Raw genomic sequence first — 27,213 nt, 5'->3', positions numbered from 1 at the left:
CAAAATCTTAAATTTGCTTCTTGAAATACCAAACATGGACATGGAATTTGAATGAAATATTATTAAAAATATTAATTTAAAAAAAAATTACAAAAAAAAATTGTAGTTAGTTTTTTGAGTCGATCGATTTATAAAAAATTTAATAAAAACTAAAATGTTTGAAGTTAGTACTTTACTTTAACATATTACAACCAATACCAAAATAAGTTATGTCAGATATTGAAATGAAACTTTATTTAAAATATATATTCATGTATTGAAATAAAATATATAGAAATATCAGATAGTGAAATTGAATGTTATTTAATTGAAATGTTAAAACAAGTTATACAATATTAAAACGTAATAATAATAAAAAATTATAAGAAACAAGTTTTAAATACTTTTTCGAATCGTTAAAACGTTAATTCAAAACTAAAAAAAAAAAATTGTTTTGTATAGAATATTTAAATAAAATAATATATAAATTTAATTTACGAAAAAAAATCTTTGAAAAAATATTTAAATATTCCAGCTTAAGATATAAAAAAAAACTAAAAAATATTGAATATACATATCAAATATTATTTGAATTCAATTTTAATTTAAAAAAATTAAAAAATTGTTATATATGTTAGATATTGAATATTAATTTATTGAGTAATATTCTACATTAAAAAATGAAAAAAAAAATTTCATATTAATAAATTATCGAATGAATGAAATTTTTAAAAAACTAAAATAATTAAAAATCAAACATCAATGCTTGTTTATTATTATTATTATTATGAAATAAGAAACAAAGATTTGTAAAAAAAATATTAAATGAGATGGAAAAAATATAACGAATATAAAAACTGAATAATTATTTAATAATTTTTTTTTAATTATAATATAAAATAAAAGAAATTTTTAAATACCAAAAATTAAAATATTATCTGAAAGCAAATCCTTTTTTGAACAAAATAAAAAATAAATAAATAAAACATATCAAGTATTGAATTGATATTATTGTAAAATTAGAAACAAATTTAGTTTTTTTTCGAATCGGTAATATTTTGCTGTTAAATATTGAAAAAAAATAGAGAAAATGTGAAATACAAAAATTTAATATGAATAAATTTTTTTTAAAAGTATAATAAAAACAAAAAATTATAAAATACCAAATATTAAATTATTATTGAAAAAAAAATTTTTTTGAAACTTTATTTTTGGAAAATTCGAATGAAATCAAAAGACTACCAAATATTGTTAAATAATAAGAAAATATTTGGATATTTGAATATATTTTTAAATTTGAAAATATTATTTTAAAACTGGCATATTTCAAAAACTAATTACAATGTAATAATGTAATGTACTAATTAAATACATGAAAATAAAAAAAAAAAAAATTATTATTATAAAAGCTTTAGAAAAATGTAGCTATTGCAATGAAAAAATATATAAAACTTAAAAAAAAGGTTTGAAATAATTTTTCAAATCATTAATTTTCATGTACAGGTATATATAGAATATATATATATATAGTAGTGAGATCTAAAAAATCTACAAAATATTGTTCTAAAATCAAAAGCAAAAATATTTTTTTGTTTGCAAATTCTAAAAAAAAAATAGTATTTAATTATTCACTTAAATTGTTTTTGTAAAAAATTGGCGACAAAAAAAACCACGTAGAATTATTTACATTAAAAGTCCAGAATTTTACTTAAAAAATTAACACTCTCTCATTCATTTAGTTCCAATTACCAGCGGAGCTAAATAAAATTAAATTTGTATTTAACTAATTTATCTCAATTTCCATTTGAATAAGCAATGAGTATTTGGAATTTCAGTGTAAGCAAATATTTATACAAGTACAACCTTCAATGGAAGCTGGCATTTTTGTATTTGTGCGCGTTTATTTACAATTTTCAATAAACAAACACACACTCACACATTTACAAAAACATAAAAACATACATGCGAGTTTGTGTGTGTGTGTGTGCGTCAGCTCGCTAATTTTGCAGTGTCAAGTGCAAAGCTGATGAAAACATTTGGCTGGAGTTATCTAAGACACAACACACACATACACATAAAAGCTTAATTACCAACATACACACATACACAGGAACATATAAATTTAAACGCTTTTCATTAGACACTTCGTGTCGCAGAAGCTGCACCCACGTTCGGTGATTATTGTGTTGATTTGTTTTTTTGGTTTTATTTTGTGAATTTTTTTTTGATTTACTAGTGACATTTTTGTGGTTTAATGACGTGGAAAGTGAAAATTTTGTGTTTAGCAGTTTTTTTTTTTCAATTCAAAAACATTTTTATTATTTGTATTTCTCAGCAATTTGAACTTTTCAGTGCCATTTGAACTTGAATCAATACTCAATCTATTATTGTTGTTGCTATTTTACAAGTAAACAATAAAATTATAGGTGAAATTATATAGACGGAGACTGGATCTTTACATGCGTGATCGCCATTTGAACAAAATGCCACGGGGTGGTACAACAACAGCGTGAGTTTGATTATAATTGTAAAAAATAAGCACGAAAACCAGTGCAAAACATAATCTATACCTCGCAAAGCTTTTCAAATTCATCACTTTATTTAAATAACATGAAACGACATATATAATATATATAAAACTTACTGACAATAAATTCATTTGGGTTGACACATCTGGATTGGGGTTTTCATTCGATGGTCACACAACAGAAGCGTGGCAACCATTAATAAATAATTTGACAAATTAATGATTTATAGAAATATTATTATATATAATAATAATTTTAGAATTGATGTTAGTTTACCTTAATATTATTACACTCTGAACATATTAAGTTCGCCACGAAGTTTGTAACACCCAAAAGGAAACATCAGAGACCCTATAAAGGACATATGTATGTATATAAATGATTAGCGTGTCGAGCTGAGTCGATTTAGCCATGCGCGTCTGTCTGTCTGTATATATGCGAATTAGACACTTAGTGTTTGAGATATTGATCTTAAATTATGCTCACGTCCTTTTCTTCCCAAGAACCTGCTCATTTGTCGGAACTGTCGAAAACTTTTATTTGACAAGATATCACTATATTTGGCTGGATTTATTTTATACAGCAACGGTACAATCTCCGAAGAAATCGATCATATCGGACCACTATACCATATAGTAACCAACCGATATAGATCAAGTTCTTGTATTCAATCTTTTGTATTTGTGAAGGGTATTATAGTTTCGGTGCAGCCGAATTTTCATATACTCTTGAAATTAGCAACACTACAATACTGTTACATTGTTACATTCTTCGTAGCAGAACAAGGCTTCTAGACAGTCCAGTGTACCTATCCACAATGAATCCGACAAAGGATATCAATAAATTTCCCCAAAATATTTGGATAATTTTTTTACCCATACAACAACCATCTTAACCAAGATTAATACTTTGATTGCTTTCTAAATCCTACTATAGTGAAAGATATATCTACAATGATATTCAATTTTTTTTTTTAACTTATCCATCATTTGTTTTTTCATAATCGATTGATAAAAAATTATCGATAATCTTACTGAGTTCAGCTCATAATTTAACTTTTATGTTTTGGGGGTTTTCAGTTTTGTGTTGAATGTTGGTCCAAATCCAATACCTTCCAAATATATCATCGCATATGTAAATCATTCATTTTCGATTTCCCTACGGCCAAAAATGCAGTTTTCTTACACCTAAATCGGTTCAAAGTTCTGAGTAAAAAGGATAAAAATGGTCTTGAAAGCGAACACTAACGATATTTACTGTCAAATCAACAGTATATAAAGGCTGATACTCTCAAGAATTAGCTGATGCTTCCATAACTAGAAAAAATATCTTTAAAATTAGTTGGGTTATGTATTTGAGACACTTCAAAGTAAAGTTTTAAATTATGATGAATAAGTTTCTTTCGATTGGTCAAACCTTGGAGAGTGGTGAATCGAATAAACAACTGGTATAAATCAAATTTACTAGTATAAACAAAGAGTGTTAAGATTGTGTCACAACCACTTCAATAATATGTTAGCATACGTTCTCCTTACGAATTCAGCTGTATAACTTTTGACTTTTCTTCTTCACATGTTGAATTTAAATTAAATACACAAATGTTTTTTAATTGCAGTAAGAAAAATAATCGATCAACTATATTTCAAAGTGTTATACGAGTATAAATAATTAATAATTTATTCAAGTTGTGTAAGGCAACTATCTCAAAATAGTGTGGTAAGTCTTCTAATTTAATATCAATTTACTAGAAAAATATGTAAATAAAGTGGAACTCATAATATCCGGTTAGTGTTTAGATAAGAAGCATATCTTTCTTAGTTTTATTAATTTTCTGCGGCGACCACTATTTTCCCATCTCATTTTTCTCTTACTTAGACCTCACATTCTCATCAAAACATAAATGAGTAATTATGTAAATATGTACATATTTCAAAATACAAATTAAATGCATTAAAAGCTAACAAAAGAATTAGCACGAATGGGCGTAGAATATTCCCGGCAAGTGACAGAATTACTGCTCCTGTCAGACACACGCAAAAAGAAGACCTGTAGGAATTTTCGAAATGCTAGATGCAGTGATAGTGTTGATGGCAAAATGGTTTTTAAAAATTAGTTTGTTTGGGGAAATATACTTTTTTTTAACTTTTCAATAATTGAAACGTTTTCAGATTTAATTTGTCTCGACAAAATCCTTATTTTGTACGACTTTCTAAATAAACATAATTTTTACAAATTGCTGCGCAATTTATGAATTTTTTACCTGTGGTTGTTTGAAAATACACGAATTATACTATATATTTTCAAGATCTTCTTCATAATAAGATGGTTTTTTTTTTGTCATGCAACCTTTTATTACAAGTCGATAATTTTTAGTGGGTCTCTCCCAATTCGTCAAAACGATGGAGTGTGTGTTGATTAAATTGGCATTGTTATAAGATACTTCTATAAGCATAATGCATTATACAACCCCTCAACTACTATTTATTAAATAATTTATTATAATGCAATAATTTTTAATTAATGAATCTATTTTATTATTATTTATTATTCAATTTTTAATATTTAATATCTGACTTGCTGATTATGATGATTATTTATGTGTGTACACGCTAGAATTTTTTACTCTTCCGACTGGCGCATTCTCCCAAGTCATGCAATGGAACAAATTATAAACAATTGACAATTTACTTGAATAATCGAGTTCTATGTAAACGCGTCTCACACTTACCGTAAGGCAACCACCGACTCTCAATCACAGGCTACTCCTACATATTTCAATATGAATATTAGGGGTATGACTTAATTATATCATATGATAATATGTATTTTTATGCCACAAAAATAACATAAATAATTTGTAAAATCAAAAAATTATTAAATAAAATTAATAAAATTATTAAAAGCAAGATTCGTTTTAACCTGAGAGGAGCGTTATGCTTTACTAAATATTTTTTATCACACCAATGCATTTTTTTAAATACTAAACATTTTTTATAAAATATTTATATGTGCTATTTGATTATTCATTTATGTGATTCTTACTTAAAAAAAAAAAAAGTTGGGTAGTATAACTAACACCACGCGTTCTTCAATTATTACCAACAAAACAAACAAGAGCACTCACCCTGCTCAAAGCTTTTGATATCACCTGAGGACTCCATACGATCTTCCTCGACTTCACCCATATCGTTTTCCTCTGTAGAATCGGTGTCAGAACTGTAGCTGATCTCCCCGCCACTTTTCGCCACCTTTGTGATGCATTCTTATGTTAGTAGCAGCAAGATCTGGTACGGAGTCCTCGAAAACCTTACGAATTTCCACCCCTCCGAAAGCTGATGTGGATTACAGGTTCTAACGAACTGTAATATCTTGTCCGGCTGCAATAGTGTAACCGGAATTCAGACCCGAGACTTTGGCCTGAATGGGATGTCTTTCTTGTTTACCGCTACCAGTCTAGCTCCGGGGTATACCTCAGGAACCTTGACTATAGCGACTTTATAGAGTTCGACCGATCTCTCGTCGTCACAAGCAATAATTTTGATTTGGCCTAGGTACCAATCGACATCTGTGTATGACGGAGTCAGAACCGAATTGCTTAATAGTACCTCAGCCCCCGGTTTTCAGCGTAGCTTGCACCCAATTCCATTGGGCTCTAGAGATTTTTCCTTCTGGATCTCCCTCAGTCAGCACATCAATGTTAATGCGGTTCTAGGTCACATAAGCAAATGATGTAGCGAGTCGGCCCTTGGGCTGACGGCTTGTCCTCTTCAGCTGACCTCTGTCTCTTGTCTGCAACTGAAACTTGGGTAGTACCGCTTTCACGGAGTCAATGGATTCACGCCAGGTATCCGTAAGCTCTATTCGAGATTGGGCTATTTGAGATCCTCGGCACAGTTTGAATGACACCTTGATTCAGCCCTTTTTGGTATCCACAACCATAGTATTTGAGGAGCAACAAACACCCAACTAAAAAGTCGGACCTTAGCTAGATACCTCCCAACTGCATCACGAGCGAACGTTACTAGTTCGGTCCTGCCATCGTCGTGATACTGTGGAATTTATTACCACTTTACACCCTCGAAGAGGGTTCAGAGGAGGATTTTTGGGTATGTGAAAAAAATTTATAAACAGATTTCATCAAATTTTACCTTAAAACGATAACTTATAGTATTATTATAGTTTAAAATTGGTTGCTCTTTTACAAAATTAGTATTCACAATTAATTTTATTTACAATAAAATACTTAAAAACTACAATTTTTCTTTATTAAATTTTCACATTACCTGAATTATGAAAATTTTTTAAATATTAAATTTTTAGGCGAAAAAATACCAAAATAAACCAGTCATGCCCCTAAACTGTTATGATTGAAGTAAATCAATTTGTATTCGCAACTCCGTCTGCAAGCGTGCGTGTGTGTAAGTAAATGATTGTTTTATTGCCACTTTCTTTAATCGAGGGACGATCGTGTCATGGCAGACCACCAGTTCACCCGCAGGATTTCTATTTACGTGCGGCGAACACAAAGGCAGAGAGAAGTGCATGCATGCAAACAGATTCGCACGCATTTACAGACATATCATATACTTGTATGGATGTATATATGTACATATATATGTTTGCGCGTGTGACTGATTTGCCGGCAAACATGCGAGGGGTGATTGCAATTTGTAAATGCTCCCATCATATGCTAGCCTAGCAATTTAATCACTTATGTACATACTATTGTAGTATACTTATATGTATGTACGATATGTATGCATGTATGTATAATAAAATATTTATGTATGTAGGAAACAGGCGGAGTGGGAAATCATAATTATTTTTAACGCGTTCCCAGCAAAAGTTTCAGCACACAAATGAAATGTAGCGAGAAAATGTGTTTAACGACAAATTTGTATGTATGTATTGTATGTGTGTGTATTTATGTATGTATGTGTTTGTATGTGTGTATGCGTATTCTCCGAATCTCTCATCAATAATTAACAATGTCAAGTTGTCTGCCTTTAAATAACACATTTCTATTGTTGCTTCGCTTGGCTTATCGCCGATCTTGCCTTGGCACTTTAGTCGCTGCTTCACCGACTCTCTTCCAATGGGGATTGCTCGTTCTTTCTTTTTTCAATATTTTTTTTTTGTTTTTTTTTTTCCCATTTCATATCGCTGATAAATGCACTTGACATCGCATTATGGTTTGTTTTATTCAATTTTTATTTTATTGTCGTTGGAATAATGAGTTTTTACAAAAAAGTTTATTCGAGTCAGCAGCTGATAATACAATTGGCTGCTTCTGAATATTTCGAAGCAATTTCTAAGCGCTTACTGCAACGAATGCTTTGGAATAAATAGCATATCTGTTTTTTATTTAGTAAAGTTAAAAATGGGGTGTTGTCGTACATCTAGCCATGCAAATACAATTTCCCAATCCTAACTCTTTTATTTGAGTATGCACAGAATAATCGTTGTGAGCAACTGTTGTTTAAGCTCCTATCTTGAATGAATCTGTTTGAGCAAAAATGTGTTTTATATAACTTGAGTCTTCGCAAACTGAAAATCCTAAGTGAAAGGAACAATAATGCCTTACCTTAGACCATATCGCTTATATTTAATAATTAACATTGCAAGCCTATGCGTATAACTCAAATTGTGGATTATTTGTTCACATAGGTTTCGTAAGTATAATATTAAACTACCTCTAGAGGAGTTAAATAAAAATTTAGACATTGCAGATTAAATTATGTTTTCCACAAAGTTTGTATTACGCTGAAGGAAACGCCGGAGACCCTATGAATTATATACAGTGGACGAGAAAAGTCTACGTACGACCCATTTTTTTGATGTCTTGCTGAATGTAAAAATAATAAAGAAATGAAAGTTTTGTTCGAATTAAATTTTTAATAGGAAATTATAAAAAATTATTTATTCCGTTACAAGCATAAAAAAGTGTTCGCTGAGTAATAATTTCTGCATAAATGCTGCACAGTTATAATGCTATTTTAAAATGGCATAAGCTCGCATATAAACTATTAAAGAAAATTATTTTCTTCTAACTGTTTAGTGTTTGTTTAAGCCAAAATAAAAGCTTTTAAATACAATTTAAACAATTTATTAAAAACACAATAAAAGACCGGCTCATCTCGGCTTTCATTAATAAACTTCGGCGTATGTAATCATTCATGCTATTCACTTGTATTATATATATACATATGTACATACATATATTTTCTCTTTTGTTATCGCCGCGTTGCAGTCGCTTTTACTTTTTGCCGGTGCATGGAAATTGTTAAGCCCGTGGCAAGCCATTTAGCAAGTCAAAACAAATATGTATATATATATATATGTATATACATATATGTACAATACATATGTATGCATAGTTGCACACGCTTCCAGTCAGCGAGACAAACAGATGGACCGTCAGTCAGTTGCATTAATGCCGAAGAAGCTACTAAAAGGCGGCGGCAATGCCTCAATGCATTTAGACTTACCTACATATTTATTTATGTAAGTACGTAAGATGTGTGTTGCACTAGCATGCGGATGCATGGAAACATTTCACCTTTCTTACAACAAAAAGGCAGCTTGCAAACTTGCAACATGCCGGTAATGTTGCAAGAGCGCATTCGTGCTTTTGTTTTGTTTACATTTGGTGGCAAGCAGACATTTTCAGTTCGCACATTTGTATTTATGTATGTACAGGCATCTAACAGATGAATATTAGGGATGTGCTTAGAAGTGGAAATAAACACTTTTTAAAATTATAAATGCATTTTTTTTGAAAAGAAAAATAAAAATATTTAAAAAAAATTCTATTCTATTTTTTTTTTAATTTTCGGATTTTTATTAATTAATTTAAATAAACTATTTATTTATTTTTACTAATTTATTAAGATTAAAAGCAATTAAAAAACAACGATTTTTTAAAAGAAAAATTAAAAAATTAAAAAAATATATAGTTTTTCTATTTAAACACATTGAAAAAAAATTTTTTTTTAAATTTTCTTTTAAAAATTTGTTACATATGTTATTTTTCTTTTAATATTTGTTTTTTAGTAATTTTAATCTTAATTAATTATTAAAAAATAATTAATAAGTTTTCATCTTAATTAATTAATAAAAATCCAATATCTTTTTTTATTCCAACAAATTTTTTTTATTTTGCAAATTCAATTATTTGTTAACTTTTAAATAGTTTTCAATAAAAATTACGTTTTTAACGGATCAAGTTCAAACTCAAATTACTCACACTAGAAAACTCTCCGGCACTAGTTTTTAAAACAACCAAAAATATTTTCGTTCCCAAACAGGCATCACAACTAAAATATAAAACCACATACAGTCAAACTAACTTCAATAAAATTTTGAGGAAGCCTCAGGTTCTACGGAAGTGCTTTCGTCCATATAATTCTTCCGTAAGCAAAAGAAACAAAAAACAAAAATTAACAAAAGTATTTATGTTTTGCGGAATTGCTTACAACATTGTTTTCCTAAGTTCATATTTTGATTATACTTTTATCGTATTTAAAATATTTCGTACTAACGGACTGCTTAACATATTTCTAAAAGCCATACATACTAGTTTAATAATATTTTAAATTTAAATAAATTTTGGGAAAACTTCAGGCCACGTGCAAACAGTACAGCGAAGAAATGTATGCTGTTTGAAAAAGGGCGTCGCAATGAACATGCCTTTTCGACACATAGTTGTCCTCAGTTCATATTGTGTTGTATTTGGAACACACTTTTATCACATGAAATTTATTCAGACTAAAAATTTATTCGATAATGATGAAATTTTTCGAAAAGCCATTTCTATCAATCCCCTATTAATCGCATGAACAACATTTCGATCTCCGGCACAGGAATTGGAATATCTTTAAAATCCGATTTAAACATACTGATAACACAATGTAAAAAGTAGAAATGCTAGGTATAAAAAGTATATACGTTACATTGATTCAAATGCCTACTGCAACTGTGGTGACATTTCACACTAATTTGTTTGATGAGCACAAATTAGATTTCTTTCGTAAGGATTTAAATTTGGTTCTAACAGTTCGGTTCATACAGTTGAAATTAAATCTATTTTTTAGTATTTAACTACGCATGTCATTGATTTTGTCGTAATTTGTAATATAAGATTTATGCCGATGGTCGAAAATCTTTACTGCAAAAGCCATTTAATGTTAAAATGTTACACTATTCCGCACTGCCTGAAATTTTATTTAAAATTTCGTGAAATTTATGTATGTATGTACACATTTCGACGTTTCGAAAATGCTCAGAAATTTGACAGCAATAATGACGGCATTTTGACATATTGCGATAGAAACTTAAGGACGTAGGTTAGTCATTATTTCTTATGTTCCGCAATAAAAGAAAAAAAACTTATACTGTCCGAAGCGAAGAATGAAAACTAGTGTATTTTTTTATGTCCTCATAAAGAATATTAAAAAGCTGTATAGTATATTACTAATATTTTTAAATTTTTCATTAATTAGCCAAGACCGTCTTTCTAATCCCTCAATTTTGGAGATATTGATCTGAAATTTTGCACCGGCCCTTTCCTCCCCAATAAGCTGGTAATTTGTCAAAACCGCCAATAACGGATCACTATATCTTATAGCTGCCATACAAATTTACCGATCAAAATCAAGTTCTTGTATGGAAGCTTTGTATTTGTGAAGGCTATTATAGCTTGGGTGCAACCGATGTTAACACTTTTCTTTTGAAAATATATAAAGGTATATATTTAACAATTCTTTCATTCGGCAATTTAAGGATCCCCCCTAATGCACCTCGTAAACAACAGCAGGTTTCACTCGATGTCACAAAACACATCTTACTACACCCACCCCCTTACTAATCAGATCAATATGACAGCTAAAACTACAATTCCATACATTCTACAGACGACGCGTTCGCACCATTGTCAACTATTTAATCATTTGAAGACGAAAAAGCTCCGTTTTCGCTGTTTTACTTCAAAATTGAAAATGAAGCTGTTAATGATGCCAAACATAAAGATAACGATGATGACAATGTCTAAATGATTAAAATTTTAAACCATTGCTTTTAGTTGTAGTGTATTGGTTATTGTATTTGCTTTTGCAATGCTCTTGTCGTCGGCCGCCGTCGGGAAATTTCACTTTTAACTCAAACGCGTCAATTGGTAATTACACGCGCATGCGCAGGTGATTACTCACTACGGTTGGTGCCGCACGGCACCACAGTTATAAGCCACCAATAACAATAACAACAATAGCGATAACAACAACAACAGTACAACCAATTAACAGCTCGTTTCCTCTGGCGGTTGAAAACAATTATTGTCGTCGCCACGGCAAGCGATACGTTTCCCCTTCGCACCCATGCGCATTATGATCGTCGGTCATAAATAAATGAGGCAAGCAAAGTTGTTTATTAAGCCATAATGTTTCGCTAGTTTTCGGTTGCAAGCGTGACTGAGCTTTGCCACAACGATGCTGTACAATTTATGTTGTTGTTGGTTATTATTGTTGTTGGTTGCTGCAAGTGACGGCAAGCATTTGGTAATGATTAATAATAGTGCCACGCTTGAGTACTTTCTTTTTCACATGCACAACAAACACACGGCCACAATTTTCCATGAACTTGCATGACCTTGCAGCGCAATGCAAATTAATTTCGGCAGTCAATTTCATTTTTCTGCTTATTTTATTTCTAAAATGCATGGAATTTCTATTTTAGTTAATTTTTTTTATATCTTGTCTAGCAATTTTCACTGCCTGCAACCGTGACACCATGTGACATTCGTGCCACAAGTCGTCTGCCGCATGCAAGAGTTCACATGCTGCACATCTGGGTCTAGTTGCACGATGCACAATGGGAAACTTGTAATCTGATAAAAGCCAATCAAGTTGATGAACTTGCAGAAGATGCTAGTAAACAAGTTGCATTTGTAAAAATGTTGATAATTATAATGACCAGACAGTGGTATAGTACAGCGAGTGTTTGATTTCCAACGAATAAATCGTGGATTCAAATTGATTAATTAAATAGTGTCAAACAGCTTCGATTCCTGATGATGAAAATCCATCTGCAGCTCGCAGTCAGTTTAAGCAACTACGCTCGACACTAGTTACCAAATTACTCGCTAGGTGGCGCTATAGTTTGGATACTCATAGATTTTATATTTATAACCAGATTTTCGGAACAAATATAGGTAAAAATGCCTGGGTACTATGAATTGGAGCAAATACCTTTTTACCCATATTCCAATAATTAAAAAAGGCAAGAAATCGTAATCGTTCGGTTTCAATTCTTACACGAGTTGGATTTTGTTAGTCCGCAAAATAAGATCCTTCGCCAAAATATTCCACAAAGTAGATAGGCACAGCTCAAATTATTGTGCGCAACGGCGGATGGACTCATTCGGGACTTCTTCGATACTCTGCTCCACAGCAGCAATAACGTCTTTGATGCGTACTGTACGAAGTTTTGCTATTTCTTTCTAGCGATGGTGGAAACTTAATAAGGAAGATCATTTGATGATGATCTGTTTCTTGATTTTGATCTGTCAGATTGTAATGTAGTTATTTGCTATAGTGGTCCGATCTGAACAATATGATCGGAGATTGTAACATTGTCTTGGACAATAATCTACCTAAAATTTCGAGAAGATAATTTGTAAAACAAAAAAATGTCCACATAAGAAATTGATTTTGATCGTTCAGTTTGTATGACATATTTCCAAAACTGAGAAACTAGAGCACGTATATACAGATAGACATATAGATTGACAGACAGATGGGCGGATACAGTGACGGACATGGCTAAATTGTCTCAGATCGTCACGCTGATCATTTATGTATATACATACATATACATATAATCCCCGACGTTTCCTTATGGGTGTTACACATTTCGTGGCAACCTCAATATACCCTGTTCGTGGTATAATAAAGTGAGCTTAGTAGAAGATTACATAAATACATATGATACATCCATCCTTAAGTCACTTGGTATGTAAAAATTATGAAAGAGACCTGAAATTGACTTTTTTAGCATAGTTAAGTAAATAATGAAAATCTGCTGTAAAACAGTAAATCTTAAACTGCTAATTGAGGGTCATAGAATATGCAATTAACGACTAAAGATATTCAAACTGGCATAAAACTTCCATTAGGGAATGAAGCTTCCGATGTCGATAAATTCCTGACTGTTCCAGTTCCAGTTACTTAGACAAAACTGTTGTGAAATGACGACTGTACAAAAAAGTTGAAATCGGTTGAAATTGAAATTGGCTGAAACTAATTTACAAGAGAAATGATCTTCCTTGCTTCTTTCTGACCTGAAGAAAAATATTAAGCTATGAGGTAGATGATAGCATTAACGGTGTCTGATAAAAAAAACATGTATCAGCGTCATATCTAATGCGATGTATCCAGGTGTGATGGTTTTCTATAATAGTAATATATGTAAGGCATAGCTTCGAAAAGATCTGGTGGTGTGTAAGACAATACTTGTCCTGCCATAAGTCCATTATAAAACTGAAGCTATATTACATTTTTAAGTTAAGTCAGTTCTATTTAAAAAGTATATTTGAAATAATCAATGTACAAAATTTTATTCTTAATGGTCACCTTTTGCCCTCAGTAGCAGCACGCACAGTTTCTATTGGTATTGACGACACTGCTCGAACCAAAGATTTATTGGGGATCTCCAAATTTCTGTGAAGTATTCGACAAGCCATTTACTCCAACTTTGAAAACAAAATTAAGTTCAATGAATTCAAATCTGGACTTCCAAGGGGTCAATCATCAGCAGCTATAAAACCATGAATATTGCTTTTAAGCCACTGCTGGATGGTTTTTGCCTTAGGGGCTGGAGGATAATTTTGCTAGAAGATCCAATGCTTTCAATCGAAGTAGGTATTGCTTAACCACTTTACCACGCCTTTTTAAACATGCTGCTGGTTTACTTTTGACCCAGTTTTAACCCCTTTTGGACAGAAGTGAAATGATATAACGCTTTTACCGAAACTAAACCATTACAGCAGCTGGTTGGTGACCACGTTGCATCCAGAAATAATATTTTTTGCGTCTTTGGAAATTTTTGGGTAGATTTTGTCGTTTTGCTTATTAAAAACTTCTTCAACAGTGAACACTTCTTTCATCTGAAAAAAATGCACCACTTACACTGGCTATGGCACGTTGTGCGAATAGGCTTCCAACTTGTCGGCAATCAAAGTAATTAAAGCAGTTCTCTGTTGGAGATACATCTAGGAGAAGCACTTGGTGTCCCTCCAAGTTTTGAGTTGTCTTTTCTTTTATATGTTGGAGCGTAGGTTTTTAAAGTTTTTAAAGATTTTAGTCACACCAAAATAGAGAACCTAAAGAATTTCAATCTCTCATGTGATACTCATCAAAGAAATATTTTTCCACACCATATATTCTCCAAACCTTTTTCACAATTGTATTACGTAATAGGTATTAAAATTTATTCGAAAATCTTTTAAGCACGAAAAATGCTCTCCAATTAAACTATGTTAACAATTCAATTAGCATTTCGCTAAGTACAAACGACATCCAATGCAAAACTCTCTAATAATTAGCACAAATATTCATTACAAACCTATATATATTTGTAGATATATGTGTGTGTATGTATATTAGGGTGGGTGTTTTTTTTTCGCTTCGTACTCTGAAAAATTGGTTGGTTGACTCCTCTAAGAAAAGATCTCCAAGTATGAGCTCTTATTTGTAACGTAAAGGTCCTCTGCCTTACGGTTTGCTATTTTTTTCTTATTGTCTGATAGAAAAAGTCATATCTCGCTTCCAACTACTTGAAAAAATATCTTGTTTCATAGATTTTGTAGAGAATTGAATGCTCTACAAAATGGTCTCTCACGGTTTTTCGCAAATCTAACTGTTCAAAACATATTAACGGTTGATGTTTAACTATTTTAAGGCAATTTATTCTTTTGAATTTAATAACTCAATGAAAAAAAAATCATTTAAAATCGCAAAGCTCATAGTCTTGTAGGAAATTTTCTCTTTCTTAGATCTTTCTTAGAGGTGTCTATCAAAATTTTTCCGAGCACGTATCGAAAAAACCATTCTTTTTTATGACCCACCCTTATCTATATAAGTGTCCGTTTATATTTACATCAAGTTAAATGATTAATAAATGAATGTGCTCATATTTCATTATTTGCGGTGACATTAAATATTTGTATAAAGAAGCAAAATTAAAATAAAAAAGACACCTCTCTCTATGCAATAAACACCTCCACACACGAAATAAACGAGGACGGTTTGATTAGTCCTTTACTTTTAGAAATTTTACATGTCTTCCGCTCCGAAAAAGGTGAAGAATCTGTCTAGTGTTATGTTCTTGGAATTTTGTATATTGAACTGTGGTGTCGTACTTTTCCGTGACAGATTTCCAGTTTTTAGTTGCAACAACATTGAATCTGACCAATTGTGTCATATAATCACATCAGATCGCTGGTGGCTTAAACTTGTATTCTTCTAAAGAGAGACATAAGTATACTAAATCACTTTCTGGTGGCGGTATGTTAACGATTATTTTGTGGTAGTCAACAAGAAAATAATCCTGGGACTCCAGAGTACCAAAAAATTAGAAATGCTCCGACTCGATCTTCAATTGGGTTATATAAGGGTCGATAAAGTAGAAGTGGAAGAGAAACACGAAAACTATACAGTGTGCTCTCAGCGAATGTTGAGAATATTCTCTTTAGAGAATACGTCATATTTAATCGTTTATATTCAGGATATTTATTCATAATATATTTCAAAACTTTATCACTATAGTTATCGTGATGGTTTTATGTTCATGTTTCCTCAGCAAACAACAAATTTTTTATTCTTATATCTCCTTCGATATTATATTGATTTATACCTATGTATCTTTTTTCTGCGGCCATAAACTTTTCCCGATTGCAGGTAAACAATCCTATAATATGTGATTTATCACACATAAAATCGCATTTTGGAAAAGAGATCTCTCTTTTTCTCTGCCTTTCCTGCTTTTTCTCTCTCTCTCTCTCTTTCACTCTTTTTTTAACATTGGTCAAGTTCTCTTTTCTCAATAACTGTCGGTGGAGAAATTTGAAAAGACCGATGATTTATCAATCTACCCCTGTATTTTATAGGTATATCCATATACACCAATAAATATGTATATGCTTTCGTGCGATGAATATCGTGCATGGGAATAACAGAACTTGAGACGATGCGTTATTATTATTATTCTATGCCTCTTTTGCATGCTTCCAATTTAATTCAATTCAATTCAGTTCATTTTAGTTAAGTTGAGTTGACTTCAGTTGAGTTGATTATTGTTGCCTCTAGTTCACAGCGAAATAGGATCGCCAGAATGCTGGTACAAATTCAAGCTATACATACAAATATCCATATATAATTATTATATATCTTGCGTGTAGACAATATGGATCAAAGTATTATCTATGCCATCCAGCTTTAGTTCTGGTTGAGAGTAAAATGCGAAAAAGAAATGAAATATGTGTACACATATGAATATATTTATAATTAAAGCCGCCCACCCCCTTTACTGGCGCTAATGAATTATTGAGCATGCGTGCCTTCGCGATGGAGGCAGACTTAACATACTTACTAACACATCAATATTATATATATGTAAGTACTTAAATGTGTCTACCATATATATGCTCGTGACGCTGCGGTTGCCACACGAAGGCAGTGATCTCACGCATGCAACAATATGATTATAAAAACACTAACAGCAGTAAAATTCGATATCACACTTGCTGGTTATTTCAATTCACTTTCATTTATGAATTTTTAACATCTGTTCAGTGAAGCGCATACTTACATATTTATATTGAGTCTGGACATATGTACATACATAATAATGCAGTTATTATTGCTCAAACATGCATTTATGCAACAGAGCTCATATAACGAAATTTATGGCTGTAAAATTGTAATAAATTACGATTAAAAACACAATAAATTTTAAAATTTTCAAAACACGACATACATACATACTTATGTATAAATTACTTAAAAACAAAATGAAAATTTTAGAAAACCCTTCCTAAGCATACAAATTTTCCACACAAGAACTTGATTCTGATCGTTTAGTTTGAATGGCATTTACATATATAATATATCATAGCGCTCCGATCAAAAAAATTTTATCGAAGATTGCATCGTTGCTTTGGGACAATAAACCGTGCCGAATTTCTAAAGATATCTTGTATCAAATAAAAAAGCTTTCCATACAAGGACTACATTCCGAGCGTTTAGTCTGTATGTCAGCTATATCCTATAGTGATTCGATATCGAAGGTTCCGATAAATGAGTAGCTTTAAAAACTGGAGCACTAGTTCGCGTATATATCGACAGACGAAGGTGGTAAAATCACTTATGTTATGTTTGTCACGCTGATAATTTATGCGATTTTTTTAGGGTCTCCAACGCTTCCTTCTGCGTATTAAAAATTGATGACAAAGTTGATACACCCTGTTCAGGGTATACAAATAAAATTTTTTGGTTGATGCAAATCATTTCAGGATTCTCTTATTCCGAGGAGTGTTCATACTCTCGCAACATGAGTATAATAGTTTTGTTAGCTTAACGTATATTTGTAACCCCTGTAAATAATCGTCTTATATAATATATAGTTATGAGGTGAGGGAAACATAGCATTTTGTCTTCTCATGTAATACTAATTGCGAAAGCTCTATATCGCAAGCATCTGCTTTTATATAAGTAATCAGAGAAATTATTGTGCTCTCCAAGTATTCCCTCTCATAAACAATAATTATTATCTGAATTTAGCAAAGGTATTTTCTTCTATTCTCTTATGTGCTGCGCTTTTCTTTGGGTTTAATCAACTTCTGATTGAGGCTTTGCTCTCAAGTTGTATAATTCTCTGCATATTTATTACGAACTGCCCACACTACCACTCCTTTGGAAATGAAATCTCAATGGCTCTCGTTATTGAGCTTTTGTTTTTATTTCTTATCTCTTCTCTTTTATTTAATGTTTTGATCGGCAGTTTTAATCCCAAGGACTTAAGACTACTAATATGTCAGCCATTTCGATTCCATTTCGTTCTCCAATAAAAATGTCTGGATATCTCTCTCCATATGCTGACCCTCATCCAAATCTCTACAAATGCTGACTTTTTTTGAGTAAATTGAAAGCTAGTAGACTTACAAAATAGAAATGAACTTCACTCCTTGTAATTCATAGTTTTTATACAAAATATAGAAATATCCTAAATTGTTCGATTTTTCCTTAGAACCTTAGTTTTATCAAGTACCTAACCTAACCTAACCGAAACTAATATCTACTTGAGTTCACTTAAACTGTGGTTTAAATTCCATTTAAGATTGGTACATCTCTCAATAATTTATTTCTCTTGTCAATTAACTACTTTAATCTGACACTTTTTGTCTGCGAATCATTTCATTTTCCTACTAAAAACAAAACGAGAACTCATTTATGCCTAGATTACTAAATTAATCGTAGACACATAATAAAAAGCAACGTTCTTTCAAGAATTCGAAATTTTACTGTAATTTACTTCACTTGGACCATAAAAATTCACTTTCCTCATTCCACGTCCTATTAACACGACATTACGAACATCTAACGATGTAAACAAAATTACAAAAACAAAAGCAAATTCCTTGTCTGGGCTAATGTGCGTTAAGTCACTAGTTGTAGTTGCTTCGTTTGTTTACGATTTAAATTCAATTAGAAAATCACAATTTTGCGTTGAACTTCCACCTAAGTGGCCAACATTTGCGACAACATAGCAGCCAATAAATCGTTGCTTCTTACAGAAAGAGCTGCCCTGTCGGAAGTTTTCACCTTAAGTCAGCTGATGATTGTGATTGAGTTACATGGTGCAATAAGTTCGTTGCTCGCAGATAAGTAAAAGTTATCGTAAGACTTTTGAATATTTGTAATTCATGAAAAAATAAGGTTATTTTTTATTGTGAGATGTTCTGAGGCAATAATTTTTAGTAGGATTGTCTTTTATCAATGTGGTAACAGTTTGAATGGTCATTCTCAAATCTTATCATAAAAATGTGGTATTGTAATAAATAGTTTTAAAAAATATCCATTTAACTTGGAATGTCGAAATGTTTAATAAAATTAAATTGGCAACCCTAAAACATACTTCTTATTGTTGAGAACTTGTCTCTTAAATTTTCAAGAAATTTCCTCTTTTATTTATACAGTGTATAAAACTAAATATACTCAAAAATATTTTTTGATTATTACTATAACTAACAAGTCTCTTTGGAATAAGCAATTGGCAAACCTATCAGAAAAATACTTGTTTCTCTATATATCATATTAGCCGAGTTAAAATAAAAACGAGCTTTTGAAAAAGTATTATTTTTTATACTTTAAGTGGCAACCTTTATTGAGATTATAATCATAACATTTTTTTCACACTTATCCATTTATGTATAATAAATATATTATATTCAACTTTTTCAAACAATTTAATTTAATTTTTTTTTTATTTACTTCTTATATTTACATCGCAAAATTGCTTTCCAATCTGCCAGACTGCTAATAAGTAACTGATATATTTATCATCAAGCCATTATTTTTTACACTTTTAACGAATTATAAAGAATAAATTAACCATACCTCAATAAAATTATTTAAATTCTTATTTCTATGGCAAGCTTTTAAATATATTCCCTCAAAAACGTATTCTCTCACATATAACTATACAATACATATACGGCTATAAAGGGAATTAAAACTTATTTTTTTAATTTGATTAACTTATTTTTTTGATTTGATTAAATTATTTTTTTAATTTGATTTTATAACGAGTTGGCAATTCTCGTGTCTGAAAAAAATCTCAAAATCACTCAGCATATGCCAAAACTAATTATATATTTATATTAAATTGGAAGGGTAAATGAACCAACCTTAAGAGCAAAAATTTTTTTTGGAATTTTTGTTGGCAACTTTTTTAAATATATCATCACATACATATAAGGCACTATGGCTATATATTGATATAATATGAATGTAAAACTTACTTTATAAATAACAATTAGGTGGTAATTCTGCCGAAAAGTTATCTAAAATTTCCACCATCTTTGAAAATTAATTATAGTTTTTTAAATTTAATTATGAAGGCTACATGAAATATAAGGATGTTTAATAAATTAATAATAACATTTTTTTTTTTAAATTTTAGTAGCAATCCTTTTAAAAATATTGCGATAAAAGCGTTGGCTGACGCATATAACATACTTATAAGGATATAAACTGAACTTAAAACTTATTTCATTAATTTGATGTTGAAACAAGGTGGTAACTCTATCAGTTAAAGCTTTCTTTAATATTTCCGACATATCTCACAATATATCTTCGATAACTACTTCTATGAAGCTTCGATAAATTGCGTGTGTACTTACATAACTAACTCTCAATTTCTATTTTCTACACGGTATTTTGCTATTTATATTTATATGTATTGGTGTAGCCGTAAATACATAAATTTGTTTGGGTTGTATGTACAAAGATTCATTTATCTAGATCGTTATAGACCATCATTACTCCTACTCGTAGCAGACATCACACAGCATCTGCATCTTTTCGTTGTCAATCGAGCTAGATTCATATAAAGCTCGAATCAAGCGAAATCTGCTTGCTGTAAAGTCGCTTTAATGATAAACACATTTCAATGCACAACAACGTATGTACATATGTATGTATGTACATTTATTTGCTGTCATATGTGCATGCCACAAGTTGTTCTTTCAGCTGTCAATTAGCAATTCTAATATTTTCCGGAGACTTGTCTTCCAAAGCCACACACAAAAGACGCATAATTCGAAAGAATCCCAAAGCTCGAGTTGCCTACGCTAAGCGGCACTATATTTACTAGGCTAGAAATGCTATTTAACTGAGAATATAATATAATATATATATACATATATATGTTAGAATGTCTGTGTTCATAGAAATATGTGTGTTTGTGTGTAAATGCTGAGTTCAGTCATTTGGATAAGTGGATGATCATTTTGATATTTGATTTGTGTCTTCATTCGTTACACGGTTATTAAGGGAAATTGAATTGTAGTTGTTATAGTTGTAATCTAATTGGAAATGCCTTGTAATTATGCATAATTCGAAAGACTTTTAAATGAACAATTAACAAATGAAGAGTTCCCTGTCAGCGACCAATTGTGGTAAATGCTTATGTATGCTGGCATAAAAACACTGAATTCGTTTTAGTTTCCATAATGGGAACTAAGAGTAATTTTAGTGTAAAGAGTAAGATTTTATTAAAATACAGAAACAAATATTAATATTATTCTCGAATAAGTAAGTCGAAATTATAGGACTATTTCTATGAGCATGGTGCCCCTTAGAAAATATTCCACATTCGTTGTAAAAGGCACTTCCAGAGTAAGTGCTCTAATCTTTCTTTGTTTATTCGATGTGGGTATTCTGTAACCTATTAACGCTTTCGACATCAACTTTAAAAGTAACACCTGAGTGGTTTTGAATGACGACCTAAAGTGTTTCACTGCTTTCAGCTCCAGTTAAAACCAATAAAACAACTTCTGGAAAAGTCGAGTACCAATGATGCTGTCTAACTGGTCTACTTTTTTACTACCACCAATTATTGTCTTACATAATATCCACAAAATTATCTCCATTGAATGTTTGATGATTGTATCTTAATATATATTTAATCTGATCCATATATTATCCATTTACTATATACTATAGATAATTTCCTGATAAAGAGGAAGCACAATTCTAAAGGGTGTTGTTTTTAGACGTGTCGTTTTCAGTTAGGCAATACTTTTTTTTAGAGTTGATCTTTTTGACAGCTCTTACTTGATTATACTCAATTTGGTTTGCCATTTCATGACGAACAGATTTTCAACGGAACAATGTTTGCAAATCGTGCAAATTTATTACCAAAATAACGCACGCGAAGCATGGTTCATGGGTACGTTGATAACCAAATTTTCGAATTTGGTATGATGATAGTCGACAAGCCATTGTTGACACGCCGTTACATGCTCAAAAAGTCACTGTTTAGTGTGCTTTATGGATAGAGAAAATCATTCATCCATATTTCTAAAAAAAATTAAGCTGGCCGTAATGCAATGGTGAACGCTATAGAGTCATGATTAATGACTTTTTCGTGCCTGAATTGGAAGATGTTGATGTGGACAAGCTTTGGTTCCAACAAGACGGCGCTACATGCCATACAACCAACGAAAAATTTAATTTATAGAAGGAAACTTTTGGTGAACGCATTATCTCGCATGGTGGGCCTGTGGCGTAGCCTCCAAGACCGTGGATTTAGCACCACTGGACTATTTTTCGTGGGGTTATGGGACGATTGACGGCGTAGAAGAGAACAATCGGCGCGTTATTTCTGACTTAAAGCCCCAATTGCTGGTCAAAAATTGGCTCTCTCGGCTGAAATTTATTCCAGCCATTCGCGGTGATCACTTGCCCCAAAACATTTTTAAAGCATAATGGCAAACCCTTTTGTTTATATAAAGCTAAGCCACAACATTAAATTACACACGTTTTATTTATTATTAAAAACCACATGTCTAGAAACACACCCTTTATATTACTTACGAGCACTAACTGATTTGCGACCTCTAACAGTGTACTGATCTATAAGTTTAAGCTTTATGTGCTTCCGAAAATGTGGCTTTTCAAATTAGCGTTACATGTTACCTTTGTTTTAACATATTTAAATATTGCTTTTTATAATATATTTGCCACGAAAATAAACATTTTAAAGCATCTAAGGCAGTATTTACTATTGCACAATTTCATTTCGATCCAACGTTTGCTTTTTATTTGCTTTTGCCGTAAGAAAGCTTTTGCTTTCATTCCTTTTCAATGTGTTATCAGCTTAAGCTGCTTTAAATATAATTGGAATCGTCTGTTCAATAAAACTGTTTTAACTCCATTTAATTTGCAAATATGGTTTTGTGTAGATTAAGAACTCCTTTTATGGCAACCACGAGAGCAGTTTGATATATCTGTATTTTTTTTTAATAATCACATATAAACTAAAACAAAGTTAGTACAGATTGGGGGGCCAGGCTAAACAGACAGTTGAATAAAAAAGGTAATAATAATTGCGGAATTTCGAGTATCAAATGGGAAATATTTTCCATAAATCTCTTGACATAGCGTCAGAAGAGGGATAATCGAACCAGAATTTATTTATAAGGCCATGGATTGATGCTCCACGATTGGAGAATAAAGTTTGTTTATATAGTTTTGGCTTAAATCATCTTAAGCATCTTTAGATATAGGTCATGAAATGATTTGAAAATATACCAGATATCAAAAAGAAAAGATTTGAAATATACCAGAGTCAAGTCAAAGTAAATAGAACATTGCCGAAAACAAAACTTTAGGAATTTTAGAAGAGTAAAAAAACACTCGTATCACGATTATTAAAATATTGTACTTCGAAAACGATCAGTTCGGTGATCTAGAATGTCCTGACCAAATCGATTGTTCTTACAAAGTTCAGCTTGCCGCAATCGTAAAGGTTCTAACTGGACGCTGTCCAATTGGCATTCATGAAGTAAGGTTACAAATCTTGTCAGACGCTAGTCGTCAAAGTTGTATGAAAAAGGGTGCGATGGAAACAACCAGGCACTTTGTCCTCCATTTTCCAGCTTTTGCAAAACTGAAACATATCGGTAGTTTTACCTTCGGCGAACCAGAAGTCATAGCCGAAACATTAGCCGTCTGTGATAAGCTCAAAGCGCTGTGTCGATTTGTAAGGATCTTATGATCTACCATATAGGAGTTTACCACATGGACCGGCGTTCTAAACTGTCCAAGTCAGATCCCTGTTGGGAACGATTTCTTAACCTAACCTAAGATAGACGCATACATTTTTTTTCTTGTAAAACTATTCTCTTTACGAGATTTAGAAATGTTGCAGAAAACATTACGACCTAAAAACAAATGATTTTAAAGAGAAAACTGTGGTGCAAAAACCGATATGTTCTTAAGAAAACAGCAAAAAAGCATTGACTTATTAAACTGACCTCGTAAATTTTTCAAACCCTTTAAGAAATGCATTGGAAATATTTACGTAAACTATATTTTACAAAATTTAAATGGAGTTATGCAGTTTTTAACATTAACAACAAATAGTACTAAAAAATACAAACAAAAATAAATAAAATAAACAAATTTTAGCAGGCAACGAAATCGTTTTCGTTTTTGTGGTTGAACAAAAACTATTGACATTTTCTCGCTTTGCAGACATTTGATATAATTTCTCTATGAGATTGAAGCGGAAAAAAATTAAAGAACAGAATTCGATGACGATGACGGTTAATGAGGAGTTTATGAAAGAGTTAAATCGCCAAATAAAGCGGCGACCCGAGGCGGAGGCTAATTACAGACGGTTGTATCTAAATGGCAGACGGTTGTTGCCCAAAAAAAAAACAAAAATTAATAGCTATTAAACACAAATATAAAAACAACAACATGCAAATGCCAACAATATTATTAGAGACTACATTTAATTGCAAATAATACGTTAATTTATGCATTTCAGGCGCTACGAGGAGGACTCAGAGAATGACTGGAACTGTGGCTCGTGGTTCGAGTATTTGCTCATCGTTATACTCTCCACCATTTTGTTGGTGGGTGTGTTGATACTCACGCTCTTCTGGATACTATTCTATCGCGATGGCTTCGCTTGGTCCGACAATCCAGCATTGCAATTCAATTTGCATCCCACCCTAATGGTGGCGGGCTTCATAACGCTGTCGGGATTTTGTAAGTAGCGCATACTATATATATTTCTTTGTTGTTTGCATGTATGCTTGCAGTTGTGTTGAAATAAATTTTTAATTTTTATTTTTTTGTATTTTCATTATCTCTGCAGCCATTTTGCTATACCGCCTATGCCGTTGCCTGAAGCACATCTATGTTAAGCTGATTCATATGTTCTTTCACGCCTGCGCCATACCGTGTGTGGCTTTGGGATTTCTGTCCGTCTTCGATTCGCACAATTTGTCGGAGCCGCCTAAAGTGAATTTCTACAGCATGCATTCGTGGTTGGGCTTTGTCACCATGGGAATGTTTGTGTTGCAGTTCGTTGTTGGATTTTTCAGGTATGAACATATAAAACATATGTGCGCATGCGCAATTTGTTGCAAGTATAATATATATATATGTATTTGCAACATTATGCACTCCTACAGTTGTCACAACACTCCCATGTAATTATTCATCATCTGTTTCTTAGTTTCTTTTTTTTTTATTGTTGTAAATTTCGTGATTTCTTCTATTGCACATCTGCTTGTTGCTTCAGCTGGCCTATATCTATGCTTTATTTGGTCTCTTGCAGTTTCTTGGTGTTGCTGTGCTGTGAGAATCGCACCTACAAGTGTCGCAGCATTATGGTTCCGATACACGCCAGCTTCGGTTTGGTGAATTTTATGTTGGCAATTGCCACTTGCATCACTGGGTTGGTGGAATATGAGCGCCAGAATGCGGGCAACGCCGTTTTGAGGTAAGCTATGATTATCTTTTACTACATTTAAGTAACGCGAATTATATACGAATGTAGAGATATGATCAAATCAACGAGATGTCACCACATAATTTCTATGATATTTCTGCGATATGACATCATATATATGTACATAAATTTATAAATATTTTCGCTGGCAAATTATTTATTTCGAAATTTCTTAAATAAAAATTGGGTTTAGCTACGCCCAATTAATGCCCTGAAACTTTACAAATTAAGTTCTGTCAAAAATAAAATATTCAGTATATATTGATATCGCTCACTTCAATTTGATCTTGTTGTTGTTGTTGTAGCGACAGAAAACATCCCTTAAGTAATTTCTAGGAATACTGCCGAGTTGACAGTCCTTGCCTGGTTAAAAATCTGGGTCCATTCTAGTTACGTAGACCAGAGTGTCGTGGGTTTAGACTTAACCTAACCTAATATTCAATCTAATCGATCGATAAAAATTTTAGTATTAATTTAGTAACAAATGGTGGAAAGATTTGGTTAGACTGAACACATACCAATGGAACCTCTTAAAAGTATTATATTATCAATAATCCGTCTTAAATTAACTTCTCCCATATAATAAAGCCCACAATAAATTTACGTAAAACTTTTCTCGAAACTTCAGTTCAGAAATTAACGAAAAAATCATATATGTATTTAGTAACAACGACGCCACCTATCGGGTAAAAATTCTATGTGGAGAAAACGGGTTCTAAGAAAATGGGAAAAATTGCATGGTTAGCAAATCTGAAATAGTTTAAAATAGCATAACGATCATTTTTAGAATTTTTTACCACTTTCTTGTAGACCTATCCCATGCTAAATATACCCACAGAATGTTGCGCAGTTGCTAAGCTTTTTTGTGTGGGCCTTACAACAAAATATGCGTTATATATATGTATATTATTAAGCTATCAAATAAAGAATTTAACCGAATTTTTTTAGTAACTAAATTGAAATTATCACTCAAATTTATTCCTAGAAAACTCCTAAATAAGCTTTCTTTGACCTTATTAAAACAAACAACTATTTTATAAAACTATTATTTTAGATAAATGTTAAAGAAAAACGGTATTCTAGGCTATAGGCCAAAATTTCGGGCATATTTGGATGCTCTATAAAA

The 27,213-nt window shown here is 31.6% G+C and overlaps 1 protein-coding gene across 10 annotated transcripts in view; it reads left to right on the top strand.

Annotated features, from left to right (window-relative positions):
* The window catches only part of nemy (no extended memory), a 69,914-nt gene that overhangs the window by 40,425 nt on the left and 2,276 nt on the right, over positions 1–27,213 (top strand). For 5 of the 10 annotated variants that reach the window (XM_036363207.2, XM_036363215.2, XM_070107880.1 and 2 more), the window contains exons 2-5: positions 2,315–2,488; positions 25,116–25,339; positions 25,449–25,677; positions 25,914–26,078. In XM_036363207.2, coding sequence (XP_036219100.1) covers positions 2,439–2,488; positions 25,116–25,339; positions 25,449–25,677; positions 25,914–26,078 — 668 coding nt within the window. In that variant the 5' untranslated portion in view covers positions 2,315–2,438. Of the gene's footprint in view, positions 1–2,314; positions 2,489–24,817; positions 24,963–25,115; positions 25,340–25,448; positions 25,678–25,913; positions 26,079–27,213 lie in introns of those variants that run through there. The other 5 variants (XM_036363202.2, XM_036363203.2, XM_036363214.2 and 2 more) reach the window with 3 other exon arrangements.

The sequence above is a fragment of the Bactrocera oleae genome, chromosome 4, assembly GCF_042242935.1.
Source record: "Bactrocera oleae isolate idBacOlea1 chromosome 4, idBacOlea1, whole genome shotgun sequence".
Taxonomy (NCBI): Eukaryota; Metazoa; Arthropoda; class Insecta; order Diptera; family Tephritidae; genus Bactrocera; species Bactrocera oleae.
Note: the sequence above shows the minus strand (reverse complement) of the source record. Positions and strands in the feature narration are given on the sequence as shown.